This window comes from Myiozetetes cayanensis, unplaced genomic scaffold (assembly GCF_022539395.1).
Source record: "Myiozetetes cayanensis isolate MyiCay16 unplaced genomic scaffold, myiCay2020 scf5-8, whole genome shotgun sequence".
In the NCBI taxonomy this organism is placed as follows: domain Eukaryota; kingdom Metazoa; phylum Chordata; class Aves; order Passeriformes; family Tyrannidae; genus Myiozetetes; species Myiozetetes cayanensis.
This window is the reverse complement of record NW_026087742.1, coordinates 2,534,551-2,553,308: the sequence shown is the minus strand read 5'-3', so window position 1 is coordinate 2,553,308 and position 18,758 is coordinate 2,534,551. Positions and strand designations below refer to the sequence as shown.

Genomic DNA, 18,758 nt, shown 5'->3' with positions numbered 1-18,758 from the left:
CCAAGAGTAAAATATGCTTTGCCTAGGAGAGCAAAACATTCCAAACTCTGCTGAAAGATTGTGACCAAGAACTTATCTGAGACAGCAGAATTGGTTGTATTACCCAATTTTCAATTTCTGCCCTGCTGAACAAATGGAGGGTTTGTTCCTTTTTCTCTCTTTAGAAAACTGATGCTTTTACTTTCTAATCATAACCCTGTAATCTGATATAACACATAAATTTTCCTTAATGTCTGTGATGCCCCTAGGAGGTAACGTGGAACAAGAGCAGTAAATAAAGATCAGAACCTGAAAATTAAATCTGCATTCTCTGACAGCAGGATCCACTGGGACCCAAACACAACTCTGCAAGTCTTAGAGGACCAGCATCCAAACCACAAAACCATCATGCAGTTCAAAGTAGAAACACCAATGTCTGAATGAACAAACTGATATCTCACTTAGAGGCATTTTCTCTACCACACTGGGGTTATGTCTGCAGAGTCAGGACACAGGAGAACTTATCCCAGTCCAAGGCCTGGTCTGCCTCTGCTCATAATGCTGCACATGCACATTTTGACTCACAAAAAAAGCCACCAGCTTTTCCATCTTTAAGTTTATCCATCCATTCCAGCATTCAGTTTGTGACAGAGTCCTAACTAACGACTCCCATATCAGTATAATGATGTCACACCTCCATGACATCCCCATTCTGGGGATTAGTGTATCTGAGGAGTAGAACCTCAAAGAACCCTGCTCACAGAAAGCAGGACCTGCACTGTTTTAAACCCTGTCTGATTGCCTTATTCACTTTTTTTTTCGCAGTTAAAGGCACTCACTGCCTCCACCTATGTGGTTGTGTTGAAGCAAGCAAACCTGATCCCACACTCTCGATCCCACAGGCACATTCCAAGAAGGTCCAGCCAGCTTTGGGGTCCCCCAGGTGCATCCCAGGAGGCAAGAATCACACTTTAACAACACCTTGGAAACCTGCTAAACCCTCCATGCTCCTCTTCCAGACACAGTCTTTAATCTCCAGGACACGTAGTTAAACCAGCACGGTACCTGTGTTTTTGTTCCTGCACCTTTTCCTCGAGTTCAATATATTTTTATGGCTTGGGCTGTAAATTGTCACCTGATTCTGTGACATCATTAGGTGACCATCAGCCAGGAGGCAACGTCCCTTCCCTGCCACTGGGAACATTAGGGAGTTCAGTCATCCCAAAAGCAAGGGGCTCACATGAACATACAGGACCCTCACACCAGACCCACGCTGGATCCCAGTGGGATGCAATCATAAGGAAGTGGGTGAAAACGCTCCTAAGCTTCTGGGAGAGGGCTATCAAGATCTGGGCATTTACACATAAACGTGGAAGGCAAGAAACAGGGCAAAACTTCCAAGGCAAATAGAAGCAGAGCACCTTTGGATGAAACAAAGCCGCGTGTGTTTCTCCCAGAAACAGGGCAGTTTTAGGGGCTCCTTTGTTCAGGGCTTAATGGATGACTGCCTGCATTCTGGCAGAGGTACCCAAATGCATCTGGAAACGGGCTGGTGGACTCCAGCCCGTGGTTACAGACCCCAGAGTGGCTGCAGGCATTTCACAGGTGCTGGGAGGGAAAGCCGGCAGGGAACTGGGAAGGGGAAAACAAGCAGCTTCAGCAGGAATTACACTAAAAAGGCAGCTGCTTGATTTCGCTCTGAAGTGCAGAGAAAGGCAACCTTCTGCCCAGCAGCTGTCACCGGACAAGCGATTATTAGGGATCATTTCTCGCTTTTACAAATAAATCCTAAATTAAAAGCAAGCTCCGTTAAGTGTAGCGCCTGCATGTCCTTATTTCTCCCTCTTTCTATTAAAAGAGATGGCAAATGCCTTCCACAGAGCAAACAAAACGTCTGTTTAGCACATGGATAATAAATCATGGAAATGCCAGGTCCATTTGGGAAGCATCAGCCTGCACGAGGCACTTGCTTCAGAAACTGAAAATTACGGTGCCACGGCGTTCCCAGCTGTTATTTCAGAGAGGAGACAAATAATGCGTGTGCTTTCATAAGGATTCAGCCCAAAGGTACTGGCAACACAAATGTTATTCTTTCTGTTCTCTGCTGAGGTGGCGCTGGTGGGAGCTTTGAAATACTCCATATTTCTCACTGAATGTGTTAAGGATGTATCAGGTTAAAATAAACAGTTTTGCTTTGCCTTGCCCTACCCCTTTGTTACATTACCTCATAGGATGTTAGAGCTTCCTGATGTGAGGTTTTTGGAATGAATAATTTATTCACCGTGCTCAGATCATCAGTGGTCAGGTGATGAGTTGGCTTTCCCTTTCTGGGAAGGATTAATTACTCCTTTAACCAGAGAAATCCCACTCATGATGTAAGAATGTACTTAAGAACTACCTCTAAAAATGCCATTTCCCACAACTGCAGATGAAAATTGCCCTCAAATTAGTAATTTATGACATAAAATATTTCTCTCCTTTTAAGTAATCACTAAGAATTCCAGAACTGGTCTGACAGTAAGTTCCATCAGTGCCTTTTCGACCTGGTCAGAACACAGGATGAAAAGGAAACAACATTTCTCAAACTTCTTGCCCTGTCATTTGGTGCAATCACTCTTGTGAAGGTTAACCAGGAGAGAAGGACCTCTAATGAAAAAGACTTGAAAGGTGTCTCCTTTCATACTCTTTTGGATTTTGGGATGATTTAATATTTTTCTTTGGTTTAAAATATTTTCTTAAATATACAGAGAGGCATAGTTTACTATGAAGAATGTTAGAAAGAGAATATTCTGCTGCAGAAGTTGACACCGTAAGAAAAGTAAAAATAAATAAAGAAATACAACTCCTTGAGGGATTTCTGAAGTCAAGCCTAAACATTCCCGAGTATGGTCACTTCACAAAATTGCAAAGAAGCAGCGAAGTCTTTAATTTTCAGAACAAAATCTACTGGTTTCAGAGGGTACACCTGCCTTCATGAGCAGGATGATACATCCTCAGGCTCAAATCAGCCTGCACAGCTCATGTGAGCAAAAGCAGAGTGTGTGAAGGCTGTAACACATAGGGGTGTCTAACTTTCAAAGTGTAATTTTGTTTTACACGGGGCTGCTTTTACAAACAATAATTATTAGGTTAATAATTCCTACGGCAGGTCCCCAAAAGTAAGGGAACTTTTTTTTCCCCAGCTGCCCCCAGCCTGTAAATTGTCTGGACAGAATTTGCTGCAAGAAGCAAGTGAAGTTGATAGCTCTGTTTAGGATCAAGAGGAACACAATTTCCCTCAGTGGTTACTAAGAATGCAAGCACAGATAATGGAGAGAGAGAGCCAGAAGTATATTATCTAACTGAGGGCCAAGGATCCTGTTTGCCTACGATTTTACTATTTATTTTTTTTACTATATTTATTTATTAACTATTTATTTTTACTACTATACTATTTATTTTATTTACTGTTTATTTTTACTATTTAACCAAACAAAGATGTTAAATGAGAGTAGCCCCATGTTAAAATTAATAGAAGCAAGTAGAGAAAACCATTATCCACTGATTGCAGAACACAATTTCACCATGACCTGTGGAGCAGGGAACTAAAAGCATTGCAAGTGAGAGCCACAAACTTCACCTGTGAACCTTCTCTAAGGTCATGAGCGTTCACATGAGGACTGTGCCTGCAAAGAAGACACCAATGCACGTCACAGACTTTGAAGTTTCAGCTTCCCTGACATTCAGGGGAAAAGAGATCAAAGGCTTTGCAGGCAGAACATCTCCAGCTAATAACAGGCTATACATGGAGTGACATTGTTAAAACACTTCCCTTTTATATCCCTAAAGGAGGGGGGTTTATTGAGTTAAAATGATCCTTGAACAGCCTCTGGGCTGAACTGTAAAACACATCTGAAAAGCGTAAAATCTTTATTTATGCCAGGAATGTTCGAAACTCCAAAGATAAATGTCACTCAAAAAAAAAACCAAGCGTGTCCCAGGTATTCAGTACGTAATGGGGCACAGCTGCAATAACAGTCAGTGAACCACAGGCTCCCTACATCATGTCATTAGCTCACTTTTAATAAGTCTATCTTCTTGTCCTTTTTATAAGGACCATAGGGAAAGAAAGACATATATCATCCACCAAACATCTGTGGCTTTCTCAAATTGTCTTCCTTAGAAGAGAGATCTACTTAAGGGACTTGCCTTGGGATATACACTGTAAAGTGCACAAACCCTCTCCAAATGTGGATTTTATTTAAGCAGGGAGCACCACACATCATTTGTGAGTTGCTGAAGACAGTGCAAACAGAATAAAGCCTGAACATATAAATAGCATCAAAGTTCCACCAGCTTGGTGTTGATTTTATTCCCTTGAAGCAACGATTTCAGGCAAATAAAATTCTAGTTCTGAGGAGGTTTTAACAACTCTTTCTAGGAGTCACATGAGCCTTTACTTATAACAGCACTGAAAAATTGACTGACTCTTTCTCCATCGTAAATGTTTAACCCTTCGAGCTGAAATCAACATGTGGCTTGAAATCTTCAATTCCACACGTAGATATTACAAACCAGCTACATCTGCCCTTTAAGACTCCCAGTGATCCTAATTTCTGTACTAAGTGGTCACCTTTGTTCTCACGTTTTCTGAATACTTTTCACCCTGGCCCCTTGCAAAAACTCCCCAGTGCCTCATTGGTTACCTTCTCCTTAAACAAACTTACACCCTTCTGTGTTTCAAAACCACCAGATTTAACAGCTAGTCCATTTAAGAAAGTGGAGCAAATTAAATTTGATCCAATGGACGTAACATATTGGGCTGTGTGTTTACAATTTAAGAAAACATTTGATGTGTTTTTACCTTATTATTAATCCTGAAAAAGATGAGAGAAAAAAATGAATTATCAAGTCAACTATATTGAAGCAGAGATACTGAGGTTTATTTATTATTTACAGCCCCTCTGCACTCACAGGTTTACATTCTTTGCAATCTGAGTAACTATATGAGGAGTTTAGTCCCCCAAATTTCATGGAGAAGTTCTTGTTCTGTAAGTGAAAAAAACAGAGTTAAAAGAGGATAGTAATTATTAATCAGTCCCTTACCTGGTCTCCTTCCAGGTGCCTTTATCCTCTTTGCACACAGTCACGACACAGCAATGAGGTGGAAGGGGGGGGTTCTGCAGGGCACTCAGTCCAAGCCCCTGCCTTCAGCAGGGCAGCCAGAGCAGGTTGCTCAGGACCTTCATTAGTCAGGTTTTTGCATACCTCCATAGAGAGAGATCTCTTTGGGCTACACATTTAGAGTAAAAACAATTTTCTCCACATTTAAACAGAATTTCTCGTCGTTTCGCCTGGTGGTCACTGCCTCCTGTCTCACCATTAACCACCCCCACTGAGGAGAGTCTCTCTCTTATTTATATCTTCCCATCTGGCCTTTACACACACTGATAAGATCCACCTGAACCTCCTGCCCTCCAGGCTGAGCAGAGTCCCAGCTCTCACACCCTCTTCTCATCATGGTAGATGTTCCTCTCCCTTAATCATCGTGGCCCTTTACTGGTCTTGCCTCAGTACATCCCTGTCCCCTTTTCTGGGCTGGACACACCACATGTGTCCTTCACCAGCACTGAATAAAGGGATCACCTCCTTCATCTGCTTGTTCCTACTGCACCCCTGGTCCCAGATGCTCCACCAGGACCTCCAGGTCCTTTCCTGCAAAGCTGCTTTCCAGCCTGTGGGCCTCCAGCATGTCCATGGAGTTAATACCCCCCAGCCACAGGATGCACTCAACCACAGGAGTGTTAAAGACTCCCACTGAAAATAAGATGCTGGAGGAAGCTCACCAGAATTACATCCTGGAAAGCCAAGAAAATAAGAAAGACTCTCAACTTCTTCACTGTGCTGAAAACGTGATTGCTGAGAAAACGTTTTGTATCAAGTTTATACATCATCTTGTTCAACTTTGGGACACAGACTTAGAATGAGAATTCCTTACAAATCAATTATAACACCTTCTGCAGTTAAAACTAGAGCCTTTAAAGGTAATGGCCAGAAAATGATAGTTGTTTCTGATCTCCTAATCAATTATATAATTTTTTATCATTAGGTATATGCTTCTATCTAATAAGACTTACATAGATTGTGCTTAAACAGGTACACTGCATTTAATTTAGTTAAATTCTAGGAGATATATACTTAAATTAGGTTTAACTATAGTTAAATTAATATATAGGAAGTGCAACTCCCTTCAGGAACGTAGCAAGATGTATTTGTTATTGCTCACTTTGGGAACTCCCCAAGCTTCAACAAGCTCAGAACGCTTTCAGTATTTGTTTTGTTTTACACAATAAATACAGTGAGAACTGTATTTATTATTTATTAGATGTGCCATTATCATATTGTTTGTGTGAACTTATAGTTGCAAGAACTAAGAAATACAAGGTTAAGCAAAACCAAGCAAGCAGACTTCAGATCAAAGAAAGATCTGATTGTTGCATGGTGAACTTTACCACCAGGTCTGCTGGGAGGAAAGGATGGGGATGGGACACCAGTGGGATGGCCAACACTTCCAAAGACCTACCTGATAGGTCAGCATCTGCTAATGATACAGATTTCTGCACGTTCTAAAAGTTCTTGTCCCCTCTGATTGCAAAGAACACTGCAGAGATGTCTATTTAAAATGCTGTGAAGTCAATTAAGGCCCTTGATTAAAATATTAATCTTTTTGTCCAGCACTCCTGAGTCGTGCCTTTAACCTGTATGGGATACCATAAAAAAAACTCATGGGGGAAAAAAATCCTGTTACTTTCTCAGGCAACATCTGAAAAACACACAAACCTCTCCTGTGTCTCAAACCCAGTGCCTGTGTTCCACACTGGAAAACCTCCTCCTTCATTCCTGTAAACCGATTACCCAGCAGCACGACTGCGTGGTCCTGACCACATCTGAGTCTTTCTTCAGTGCATTTAATACCCTACTTCCATTTAAAACCCCCTTGGGCTCCAGTGTGTGAGAGTTCTCTGCTTGCTACGAGCCCAAAGGCAGGACTGCCCTGACCCGGACGGGTCGACTTTCCCCTCTCTGGGTTCCTTACAACGCTCCGAGGAAAACACAACGTTCTGCTCTTTATGGGTAAGAAGGTTTTGTACAAAAAAAAAAAAAAAAAAAGCCCATAAACTTTGCTCGGACAACCCAGTGAACCCTAGAGATATCTGCTTGATAACATTTGCTGGAAGGGAAAGAAAACACACTACAATAAAAACACAGCAAAAAATCAGAACAGAGAGTTGGGAGAAAAAAAAGCAAACCAAAACGAACGATTTTCTGAAACAATTCTGAATTTTGATTTTCTAACAGTTATGTACTGTAAAATGTATCATCCTCTTTGCTTTCACGGCACCAGTAGAATCAGAGTTTGGATGTTTCCAGCCTTACAAGTGACAACTTTACTTCTAGATCAGGTTTGAAAAACCCTTCAGGAAAATCTCACTGAGATTGTTACAGATTGTGGAACTGAGGGTTCACAAAGGTGAATTTTTCAGCAACATTTAAGGTGAAACTGTTTGTGTGGGTCTATGTAAACCACAAATGTGTGGGCATGTCTGTATATAGCCCCTTTAGGTACAAAAATGGAGCTGCTGTGCAAAGTGACTGACTCTGAAAGTATCAGCTGAATTGTTAACACACTCTGCAGTTGGGTGGGTGAGAAACATTCTGCAGAGCAGCTTTCACCAAGCTGGCACAGGACCTGACAGTGCTCGAAAAAAACACATGGATACCAAAAATCCAGGATTAAATCTGCAGCTTCACCACACCCACTGCAAAGGGTCCAGGATTCTCGGATCAAGGTTGGCAGAAGTGAAATACCCTGGATTCTGGAGGGACTGAAGAGGTCTGTGTTGTAAGGACCTTCTACATTTCAATCCTCTTCCCCAAAACCTGCAGCCTACTGACTGGCATAGAATCATTGGAATCATTTAGGTTGGAAAAGACCTCTAAGACCATTGAATCCAACCATTAAACCAGGATAATTCCTTCTGCAGACTTGCCAGGAGCTCTGTCCCCAGGGTCTGTTCTGCTGTACTGATTCTATCACCCCATGTGATAACTCATCCATGGAATAACCTCCCAGAGAAATACATCTCTCTTACTTCCTTGAGTCCAGCAGGAATTTAATCATTTAACAAGAGATTTATCCAACTGGTAGATAACCCTATCTTTGAAGAAATGCACCTAGAGCAAATAATATCCCTAGAGTCATGACTGGCTTTTGGAACCTTTTGTTCTCCTCCAGATCCAGCTCAAAAGTGCTTTAATTCTTTTTTGAGACTCCTCCCAGTTAAACCAATGCAATTTGAGATAGATGATCATAATTTTTCTCCACTTTCCCACCCCCCCCAGGTATAAGAATGACTTTAGCTAAAAATATGCTTCTGGTGTATTTTGCGATCTTAAGAGTAAGGGAATGCAAGACAAATTGCATTTGTGCAATTATGCTTTAAAAGATTACTTATGTACACATCTGAGGTCTAATTTTAGCAACTTGCAGAACTTCTAAGGGAATTCTATCACAGTAAAAAACAATTAGCACGATCAAGAGACAGCACCCCCTATCACCTAAATGTCCTTAAAGAAAAAAGGGGCTATGCATAAAAGTAGGAAACAGACTAAAAAACTGCTTAAGCAGCCTGTGGATTGTATTAAACAGAGCTGCCAGTGCCAGAAATGCATTGACTGCAGGTTTCAGAGCTGAATCAATGCTTGGATGAGAAAGAGCTCACGAGAAGAAGTCTCAACTGGGTAGATTTACCTCTGTCTGCCCACTGCACAGTTAGACAGCCCCCCAGAGCACTTGGAGGAGTGGTGACTGGTGTCAGGAAAACAGCCTGTTCTCACATTTTTATGCCTCCCACTGAAGCTGATCCGTGATCTGAGGAGAGGAGATACATCCTCTGTAGTGAAACACACTGCAGTGACACAGCCTACCAGGAGAATGCCTACTTAGAACAACCTTAACTTGTTTGTGACTGAAGGAACACAGAAGTGTAGGTATTTTGGGGATGGGGCGTGGGCTGGGAGGAGGTGGGAGAGGACTGACTGCAAACATGAATGTTTTCAGTACAGAGCTTCCTGATGGTGAACTCATGGAGCACAATAATAGACATTTCAGGGTCTAGTCTTCCTCTTCACTGGCAAACATTGCTCCTAAAAAAATCGCACCCAACCAAATGCCAGAGAAGAGCCTGGATTCTTCTCATCTTTAAGATAGATGGAACCTTAAAGGAAAAGCAAGTGGTAGACTAGTGCAGCAATGACAGAAGCTCTGGTCCAACAGTCAGGGCACGCTGCTGTGCTCATGCAGGGAGTTTAATAAGTCCCCACAGAAGCAGAGAAGCCCTTTTCTGTACTATCAACTACGACAGCGGGACTTAATTCCGTATTCAGCTCCACACCCCCATCATGTTGGCAATAATTCAGAGCTGGTGAGGCAACTTGTGAAGGGGTGGGAAAAAAAAGCTGTGTTTTTAAACCACTGTAATTTAATGTTAGCTTTTTATGTGTCTAACATCAAAGCCCTTTTTTCACTTCCATTTAATCAAAATTAATCGCTGAGATTACTAAAGGAATTTACGTTGGAGATTATCGAAATGAGTGTTTTATTAAAATCCGGCTTTATTAATAAAACACATTCTGGTTAAGGGATTGTGTGAGTCTCCTATTAGAGGCTATTAACTGGGAACTGGGAGTTAGTCATAACAGTCATGCTGCCAGGTTCTGTGACAGAAACACACGCTGGGTTTGTTTCTGCTTTTACCTTTAGAAGAATAGTCGAGTCAATTAGTTACCCTTGCACACTTACAGTGTGCAAGGGTAACTAATTGACTCGATTATTCTTCTAAAAAAAGAATACCAACAGTGTGTAACACACCAACAGTGTGCAAGGTAAATTCTGCACAACAAAGGTACCTGGTTTTGTACAGAGGAAAAAAAAGGGGTAGATCAGAAAGAGACTCACCAGCCTGATTCGTGGTGATGCTGACGGCGGCAAACTGCCTGGGAAGCGCGCTCAAGTCGGACACCCCGTTGACGGCGTCGATCTCAAAGGTGTAATTGGTGTGCGCCAAGAGGTCCACCACCGTCACCGTGGTGTTGGTGAGCCCGCTCTGGCGGGGCAAGAACCTCACGTTGTCGCTGCAGGGCTCGCACAGCTTGGCGCTCCCTCCGCACTTCTTGCAGATGATGTTGAAGGTGACGTCTTTGCGACCCCCCGTGTCCAGGGGCCAGCTCCAGTCCAGGATGACGGACGTCTCGTTGATGTTGGAGATGACGTTTCTGGGAGCGGATGGCGGCCCTGGGAAAGGAAATCAGAGGAGTGAGTAACAAAGGCACAAAAAACACAAAAGTAAAAAGCGTAAATAACCAAACTCTTCCAGTTAGAGACTCCTGAAATATTTCACTACACACCACAGACCTAGATTATTAAGCACCGTGTTTTCTTATCACCTCAGGGTGCAGCTGAGGGCTGAAAGTAGGAATTTCAAAACCCTAGCTCCCCTCCTGGACGTGAGAAGACGCTGAGGGAGTGGATGGCTGGCTGCAGTGGGACATGGGAGGAAGCAAGCAAGCTGTTGTTGGGGTGCAGATGGAGGAGCAGGGATGACAGCCCGGAGCACGATGATGCTACTCACTGGTGCAAGCCATGGATGGAGGGTCTTTCTCAGAGCGAAAGTAATTCTTTTCACACCTGCAGTTCAGAGAGGCGTCTTCGTAGGTGGAGCTGTGGGGAGGGCATTTGGCACACTTCACGTTGCCAGCAGAGGCTTTGTAGAACCCGGGTCGACAAGCTGCAAAAATAACAGGAGTGTGGTTTTTAAATTCTGTGGACATCTTGATTTTAAAGTGTGATCACTGCCCTGGAGCATATCCATATGCAGATCACAGTTTGCAGGCAGTTATGGTCTGAAATTGCAGATTTTTCTCATAATGAGAGCTGATGGAAATAAAACCTCTTGGTAAAGTGGAGTTCTTCACGCACTGGCTTGGATTTGGCATTTAATTTTGCCTGGAAGACAAAGCAGTGCATTGCACCACTAAGAATAAATATCGTCTATGATTCATTTTGAGAACATCACTTTTTCTTCTCTTCTGGCTAATTTACCAAAGCCTTGGCCCTATCCTGCAGAAGCATCTTACTTTATCCTCTCTCTACTGCCAAGGGTTGCTTAAAAGGGCACGCTAATTGCAAACTATTTCTCTTCAGTTCATTAGGACTAAGAAGGCAAAATCAAGAAAATAACCTGAACAGTGAAAGATCTGTTCCATTTCTGAAGGACCATGCATCAGGCTCAGTGAGCTGCTGCTGATACTATCAATAATTTGCATAATGAGGATATTTTTAACATTAACCCATTCCTCCAGGGATGGGGCTTGACCCACAAAAGCTGCTTCTGAAAAACTCTGGGAGGTGGTGTTTTATTTACATTGGTACACTCCCTGTGTTTTGACTCCTGCTGCATTTTACACCGACTCAGGGCCATGTTTGCATCAGAAGAAGTAAGTTATATAGAAAGGAACAATTTAGGAAATAGCTTCTTATGGAAAACCTGTGTAGTGAAATAAAAGTGTTGACTTCTTTCCACCAAGATGATGAAAAAAGAGATGAAAATCAGATAGGAATCGGCAGACTCTGCTGTTCAGCTGCTGCTTTCCCCCAAGGCAAGCATCCATCTCCAAATGGCATTTCTGAAGCAAGAAATTCTGCCTGACACTGGTCACACACAGGTCTGTGCTCATACTTACAAAAACCACACGCTAACAAAAACATCTTAGAACAAATTCAGCTTTTGCTACACTTTGGTTCCTCAGCAAACACTGCCTAATGCAGAAGCACGTCAGGAAAAACCCAGTAGACTGTCATTACAAATATAATGTTAAAAAGAAGAGTAATACAAAGAAAAACATGGCTTCTTTCTGTGTCTGGGCCCTAGACAGTTAAGCTTAGGGACCTGTCACTAAATTAAATGCTAATTGGAAGCCAAAAGAATGGGTTTACCAGTCTCAGGTAACACACTTTGCAATTTCTGCTTATAGAGGTGAACTGATTCATAAACATGGCATAAAATCTGAGATTATGATGTGGTGTTTTGTGTTCACCCATGAACTGCCGAAACAGCAAAGTCTTTGGAAGGGCAAAAAGCCTGAACAAAAATATCAGCATCTTTGTAAATGATGGAGCAGACAGGGAACGTGATCAAAACCCAAATAAATCCGTGGGTAAGGCAAATCTGTGGGCTGGTCCCCAGTGCCAAACACCTGAGTGAAATGCACTGACAAAGCAGTGAGAGAACCACTCTGCCCTACCCTGAAACATCTTAATAAAGGAAATCCTCCTCCCCCTGTGCTGAAAACGGTGTGAGAAGCATGAAGTGTGTCACAGGGAAGCATTCATCTCAGCCACCCTTCAGCACTTCCCAGCCCCGGCTGCAGCTGCTCCCTGTGACTTCCACGCTGGCAAAGCAGCTGGGAAAGGCACCTCCTGCTCCAGCTTCTCTCCTGCGAGCCCCCAGGAAACAATGCCGAGTTTGAGGCTCTGAGGCACGGGCCCAACAGGCAATCTGGGAAAAGCAGAGTTGCCAAAAACGTGACCTTGTGGGGAAGCTCCCAGAGCCCAGCACCAACCTGCCTGACCTGGCACAGCCTGCCCACCTTCAGCTGGAGTTTCTGCTGTTTGGCTCTCCTCGAGGGCTGCAGAGGAGTTTAAAGAAATTAAGGAAATAAAGCCAAATTAAGGAAACCTAAGCCACTCTTGCACACCTCCACTAGGAGGAAACGCAGCAGGAAACAACTGGCTTGTTTGTTTGTTTGTTTGTTTTCCTGTTATTTTTGCAGCCTTTTATGATTAAATCCTATTTCCTCCCAAATACTGCCCCATGATGTACCTTGAGCAAAACCTCTTTGGTGTCACACAATGATTTTACTGTCTCTGTTCCCAACCCTAAGACAATGAGCCAGGTAGAAAAAAGAATGGATTCCAATCCTGTTCTTTCCAACACTAGTAACTAAGCAAACTAAATAAACTAAATAAAACTAAGCAAACACATGAAGGAATAAACACCACACTTCATCTGCCCAGCTAATTACACAGCACTTTCTCCAAAAACTCATTGAAACTTACTGCAAAGCACCAAACTCCAATGGTTTTGCTTCTGCTCAGCTTGAAGGGACACTTTTACATTTATGGGCAGGCATACACAAGGCAAAGATGTATTTAAGAACGTATACAATGGAATTTTTAAAAATAATTCTATGTGGTAGTTTAATGAGAGGAAGAAGATTAATAACTTAAAACTGAACATTTGTCATGATCTTCCTACAAGACACAATTTCCACTGCTTATTAACTGTGACACATGAGAATTCAGCTACTGGATGGAAATACAGCAAGACTGTGTATTTGGGACACTTTCAAAGCAGCATTTTAACACAGCAGCGAGCTGAACATCAGTAAAACAAGCTTACATAAGAAGTGGACGGACTCTGTGAAGAAGAGAAAGGAATGAATCAAATTGCTCCGTTAATCAATGGCTCTTTCATCCCTCAGGTGAAAACCCACAGACCTCATTGAAGAAAAGGTGCTGGTGGTGTGGGGTCAGGGATTTCATAGTTTTGCACTTCATATTTCAGTAGGAAGAGACCACAGTCAGGGTGAGGGCATGAGCAGGTCAGATTCCTGCTGTCCCAGTATGCCCCAGCAAGGGCATCCCAATCTCATGTCTTCCCCTCTGGCTGTCTTGCACTTCCTGTCTTTGTCTGTCAGATCAATTTAAGATTATTCACAACTACAGCCCAAAGGAGAGAAAAAAATAATGGAGTCATACTTGAAATGGAACAGTGGAATGAAAAATGTTGATGTACTTATTATAATTATTCTTTTTCTAGTAATTTTAAAAATTCTGATATATAAGAAAAAATAAAGCTGTTACTTCGAAATGCATTCGTTTCCCTGTCAGACAAATTGGATTACATGTACTAGTGGAAGAAAGTTTGGCTTTTTGAGGTGAGTACCATGGCTTTGGTTTCAGTCAGGTTGAAAATGGCACAGGAACTAGCATAGGAACTCTTCACAGAGTCTGTAACTTCAGCACAGAAACCAGCTGTGAACAGCAGTTACGTTTTCTCCACGATTTCCTCTAAAAGTTAAGAAATTTTTCTTTCCCTCACAAGGGGGAACGATGCAAGAGGAAGTAGATGCAATGGTCCAGGAAGAAAAAAAAAACCTGTGTCCAGTATGATTTCAAACTCTTTCAGCGTGAGGCCACGATGACTTTGCCAAAGTCTGGTAAGAATTTCAGGACAGTATGAAAATGAATTTCCTTAAGCTATAACTGATGAGTCTATCTCAGTGACAGAGAGAGGGGGAAGTTAGTGAAACAAAACCAAATGCATGGTAGCTACTGATTAAAAAAAATGTGACTATCTTTTCAACAGCAAAGTGAATTTAGCCTCTGCTTGACTAACCCGTTTGAGATGCAAACACGCTCCTAATTAAGGGTTAAATTATTAATTTAAATCGAAATGAATTTTAAATTAAAACATAAACCTGCTGGTACAGAGGAGCGTTTTAGTACGCAGACCCTGCAGCCCCCTACACCCAGAGCAGTATCACCAATTCCCTGCTGTAAATACCAACTAACAACTGGAGCCTGTGCTGCCTGAGCCGATGACTTCCCAGCCCCAGAACTCTGGGCCTGACAGGGCCCATCTCCCTGCACAAGGTCAAAGCAAATCTTTATTTGTAAACTGACTCATACTCCCCACTCACACCCTGCTTTCTGTGCTCTGAACAGAGGCAGGATGCTTTGGGGCAAGGCTTGAGCATCACAGCCCTCTGGAAATGGATATCCACATCCCTGACACTGGGTGTTTCCAGAATCCACCAAGTGATGGAGTGTTTTCCCCCCTTTGTTCCTCTGCTCTTCACTAAAACAGCCCAGGCTGAAATGCCACTGTGGTGTTTAATCCACAGCATTTAGGAAGTAAGGGAGTTCAGTCATAAACCTGTACAGCTCCCAGATAACCTCTCCTCATGGTGGGTGTTAACTGGACACCTGAGAGCAATCCCAGGACAAACCTCCTGTCCCCTGCGGAGAGGACAGGGAAACGTCCCCCATGAGCGTGGTCACTGCTAGAGGGGCTTTGCAAAACTATTCCCACAGTCAGCTGTGGGAATGACACGCCAAGGAGCAGCAGCAGAGGTCCTGAGGCTGAACCTGAAGCCCCAGGATGACCTTTGGCTCACCCCGATGCCCACATCCAATCTTGCATCTTTGCACCGTTCTTTCTCCCGCCCCTTTTAAAAGTGTTTCCATGGCTCTTTTTTTTCCTCCCTTGTTCCCTGAGGCACCCTGCTCAGGAGGAAACAATGCTTTATAATGTAGGTTTCCTGCGAAATCCCTCAGAGCACTGAAATCATCTTCAGGAGCTCTCATTGTTTAATAATGTATGAAAAGCCACATAATCTATAATGTTATATGTATGTGTGTATCATCCTCTCTCGCTCTCTCTCCTGGGCTTGTAGGTACCTTCTTGTGCACCAACCTAGCCCAAATAGGGTTCTAAAAATTACTGTCTATTCCTGATTCATATTTCCATTGAACTTCAGCCTCTTGTCATCAGATCCAAATAAACAGTAAGACAACATTTAAGTAAGTAGGTCTCAAAACTAAGTATTATTCCTTACAGTAGAAATAGGAATATCCTCAGAAAGAGGTAAGGATACTGACCTTCTCTCATTGCCAGTAGGAGTCTATTCTGTTTGCTGAAGAAATAAAAACTTACAGTTAAAAAAACCCCTTACAATTATTATTTGTATTCTTACATTGCCTTCCCTGGAGTCTTCGGTACATTGGACATAATACCCAAAATAATTACAGAAAGTTGGTGCTGGGAGCAGTTGCAGAGGCAACCCAGCCATTCTTTTTTTTGCCAAGCATTATAAGCAAATCAATAAAATCTGATGTCATCTTTTCCGTGCACAAGACGTACCTTCTGTTCTGAAAGTTGTGTTTTAAATACTGAAGTGAATTCCTACCACTCTTTCCGTTATTAGAAAAAGGATGGAAAAATGGAACTGTTTGTAGGTTTTCTTTGCAGGAGAAACTACTGCATCATGGGTACTTTTGCATCTCTAGACTGGAAAACGCAGCGATCACAGCCAAAGCTGCTGCCAGATTTGAAGAGCTACTGCAGCTGTTAGAAGAAATCAGCAATTAACACAAAAACTGATGCAAATTTCTTTCCCCATCACCAATCCGCCTCCAACAGCAAGAGGCCAAAAACCTGAGAGCCCAGGAAATCATGTCTCTCCCCTCTGTCCAGCCCCTGTGCCAGCAGGGTGGACTGTGCTGTGTGCGGGGGGACAAGGAGTCAGTGCACTGTGACACTGAAATGGTTCTAGAAAAATACACTGCAGAAGGAGCCCTTTTCATTTTTTACACCTGAAAGCTGCTGCTAGCACACACACACACACACAAAAAAAAAATCCAGTAGTATTTAATCTTACTCATGAGTAAATTTCTGCTTTTTCCTCCCCACTTCATATTTTATAGTGATCTGTGACCTTAACGTATTTTAATCAGATGCTTTTTAAATTGGCTTTACTCCCAGGTCAAGTCATCCAGCAGAAACAATTCCTGTTCTCTGTTTAATAACTGTTAGTGGCAGACATATTAATTATATGTACATAAGAGACAGCGTTCTCCTGAGGGAATAACGCTGCACCTTCTCAGCCACAGCCTGTAACAGCTCCACTTTTTGTGCCTTGCAGGCTTCTCTATCTCCTTTTCTGCAGTGCATTCCAGCTCGTGATTGCTACCAGCAACTACCAACATCAACTTGAAGCCGGGATAAAAAAAAAAGAGGTTGTACAAATACACACACAAGGAATTTTAAATGATCGCCCAGCAATGAGAAAAAGCAAAGAAATAATTTTTCCCTGGCACAAAAATTACACTATAGGCTCCTCCAAGGCAAACTAGACATAGAATCCCAACAGCTTCAAACAATAAATCCTCACTATTTCACCCTCACACCTCCAACCTAGATAATTATTTCAAAAACCTGGAAACATAAGGTTTGATACACCTGTTAACTTAGTTTTTGACAAAGGCTAAATATGTTAATTATGTTCATCCTCCATTGTACTCTCCTTCATGTAAAATATCCAGTGTTTGGGGTGGGTTTTTTTCAAGTTATTGGTCCCAATGAATTTCTCTGATATTCCACTCTAGTCTAGGTAGTCAATGCAAAGTGAAAAAAAATGATATTAACTTCAGATTTGGTAGCTTTTTAGCCAAATCACTGTATCCTTGTTTTTTATCATGACCAGGGAGGCCAGCTGCTCCTGATGTGTCCTTTCCAAGCTATTCCTTACCTTAAAAAGACTTATCATGAACTTACCTTCTCTGTGCTGAACAAACAAACAAACTGTCCCATCAGCTTTTACAGGAATATCTTCTAAGCCTTTGCTAATACCCATCTCTGGTTCTGCAGTGTCATTCACCAGGTGGAAAACTCTCTTATTCTTTCCATAACCTGCCTGATGAAACTAATTGATTTATACACATGAACTACATTTTTCCTCTTACTCTCTACCACATTTGGGCCTCTGTTTTGGTCTTTATTTTTGGCAAGCCATTGACCAAGATGTCAATGCAAATATCCCAGGCCAAAACAGTTAATTCAGATGTACAAAAGGTATATATATATTTTATCTCGGGGAGGGAGGAGAGGTGATTTTGTATTTACCATGGCTGAACGTTCTTGTACAACTTTCTACCTCTGTCAGCACACACAGGAATCTGTGACTTGTCCCCATTTTGCAGGTGAAAAAGAAATTACTGCAGAACAGGCTCCAAATCCAGTGTTCTTTCTTCCAGTGACCCTCCTAATCCACGTGCTGCCTGGTGGGTTGTGTGATGTTACAAAGAGCTCAGCCCAGCTCCCCAGTGACACAGGTCCACTCCTGCAATTAGCAGGAATTAGTACTTCTGTTAGAAGTCTCAGCAGAGCTGTCAAATTAATTGGAAAAGAAATGTAACAAATGCCTTTCCCCTTAGAGATATTCTCTGGGGTCGGGGTTGAGGCACATTTCAGTTTATCTCTAATTTGCAGAACTATCTAAAAGATATCTCCCTGTTTCCTTAACTTTAATATATTTTAATATAATATGCATATAAAATATACATAAATATAATTTTTTAATTCAGCTTCTGGAGGCTGAAGACACAGCTAGATGCAGATAAGCCTCAAAGTTTAGGAAGCAAGCACTGGGGATGCTACGCTGTCCTCCCTTACAAAAACAACCAACAACAAAACCCAAAATAAACCCCAAAAACCAAAACACAAACCAAAAAAAGTTGGCATTTTTAAACACTGAGATTAACAAGGGATGAAAAGCTACAATTGTGTGGCTGTGCCTCATTCAGTGAGGGGCTACTGAACCCCTTCCTGATGGTTTCCCTGCCAACTATTGGACATATTCACTTGAATTCACTGGGAGCTGGTGCTGGGGAAGGGAAGCCCTTATGAAGAGAAATGGGGCTGCAGTGGCAGGCATTTAAACCTGGAGGAAAAAGCCCCCCTTGGTTTAAGCCACTGTCACAACTTGCTGACATAAGTCTGGGATATAATTTAGTGCTCCAGAACAAAGCCATAATTTGTAACAGGGGACAAGAAACAGCCATTGCTTTGCTAATGATGCTGTTAATGCCACTTAATGGGTGCATCTATATGAGTATT

At 42.3% G+C, this 18,758-nt stretch overlaps 1 protein-coding gene across 2 annotated transcripts in view; it reads right to left on the bottom strand.

Annotated features, from left to right (window-relative positions):
* The window catches only part of EPHA3 (EPH receptor A3), a 183,041-nt gene that overhangs the window by 51,748 nt on the left and 112,535 nt on the right, over positions 1-18,758 (bottom strand). For both annotated transcript variants that reach the window (XM_050333637.1, XM_050333636.1), the window contains exons 4-5: positions 10,650-10,805; positions 9,977-10,312 (exon numbers count right to left, since the gene is read on the bottom strand). In XM_050333637.1, coding sequence (XP_050189594.1) covers positions 9,977-10,312; positions 10,650-10,805 — 492 coding nt within the window. The remainder of the gene's footprint in view (positions 1-9,976; positions 10,313-10,649; positions 10,806-18,758) is intronic.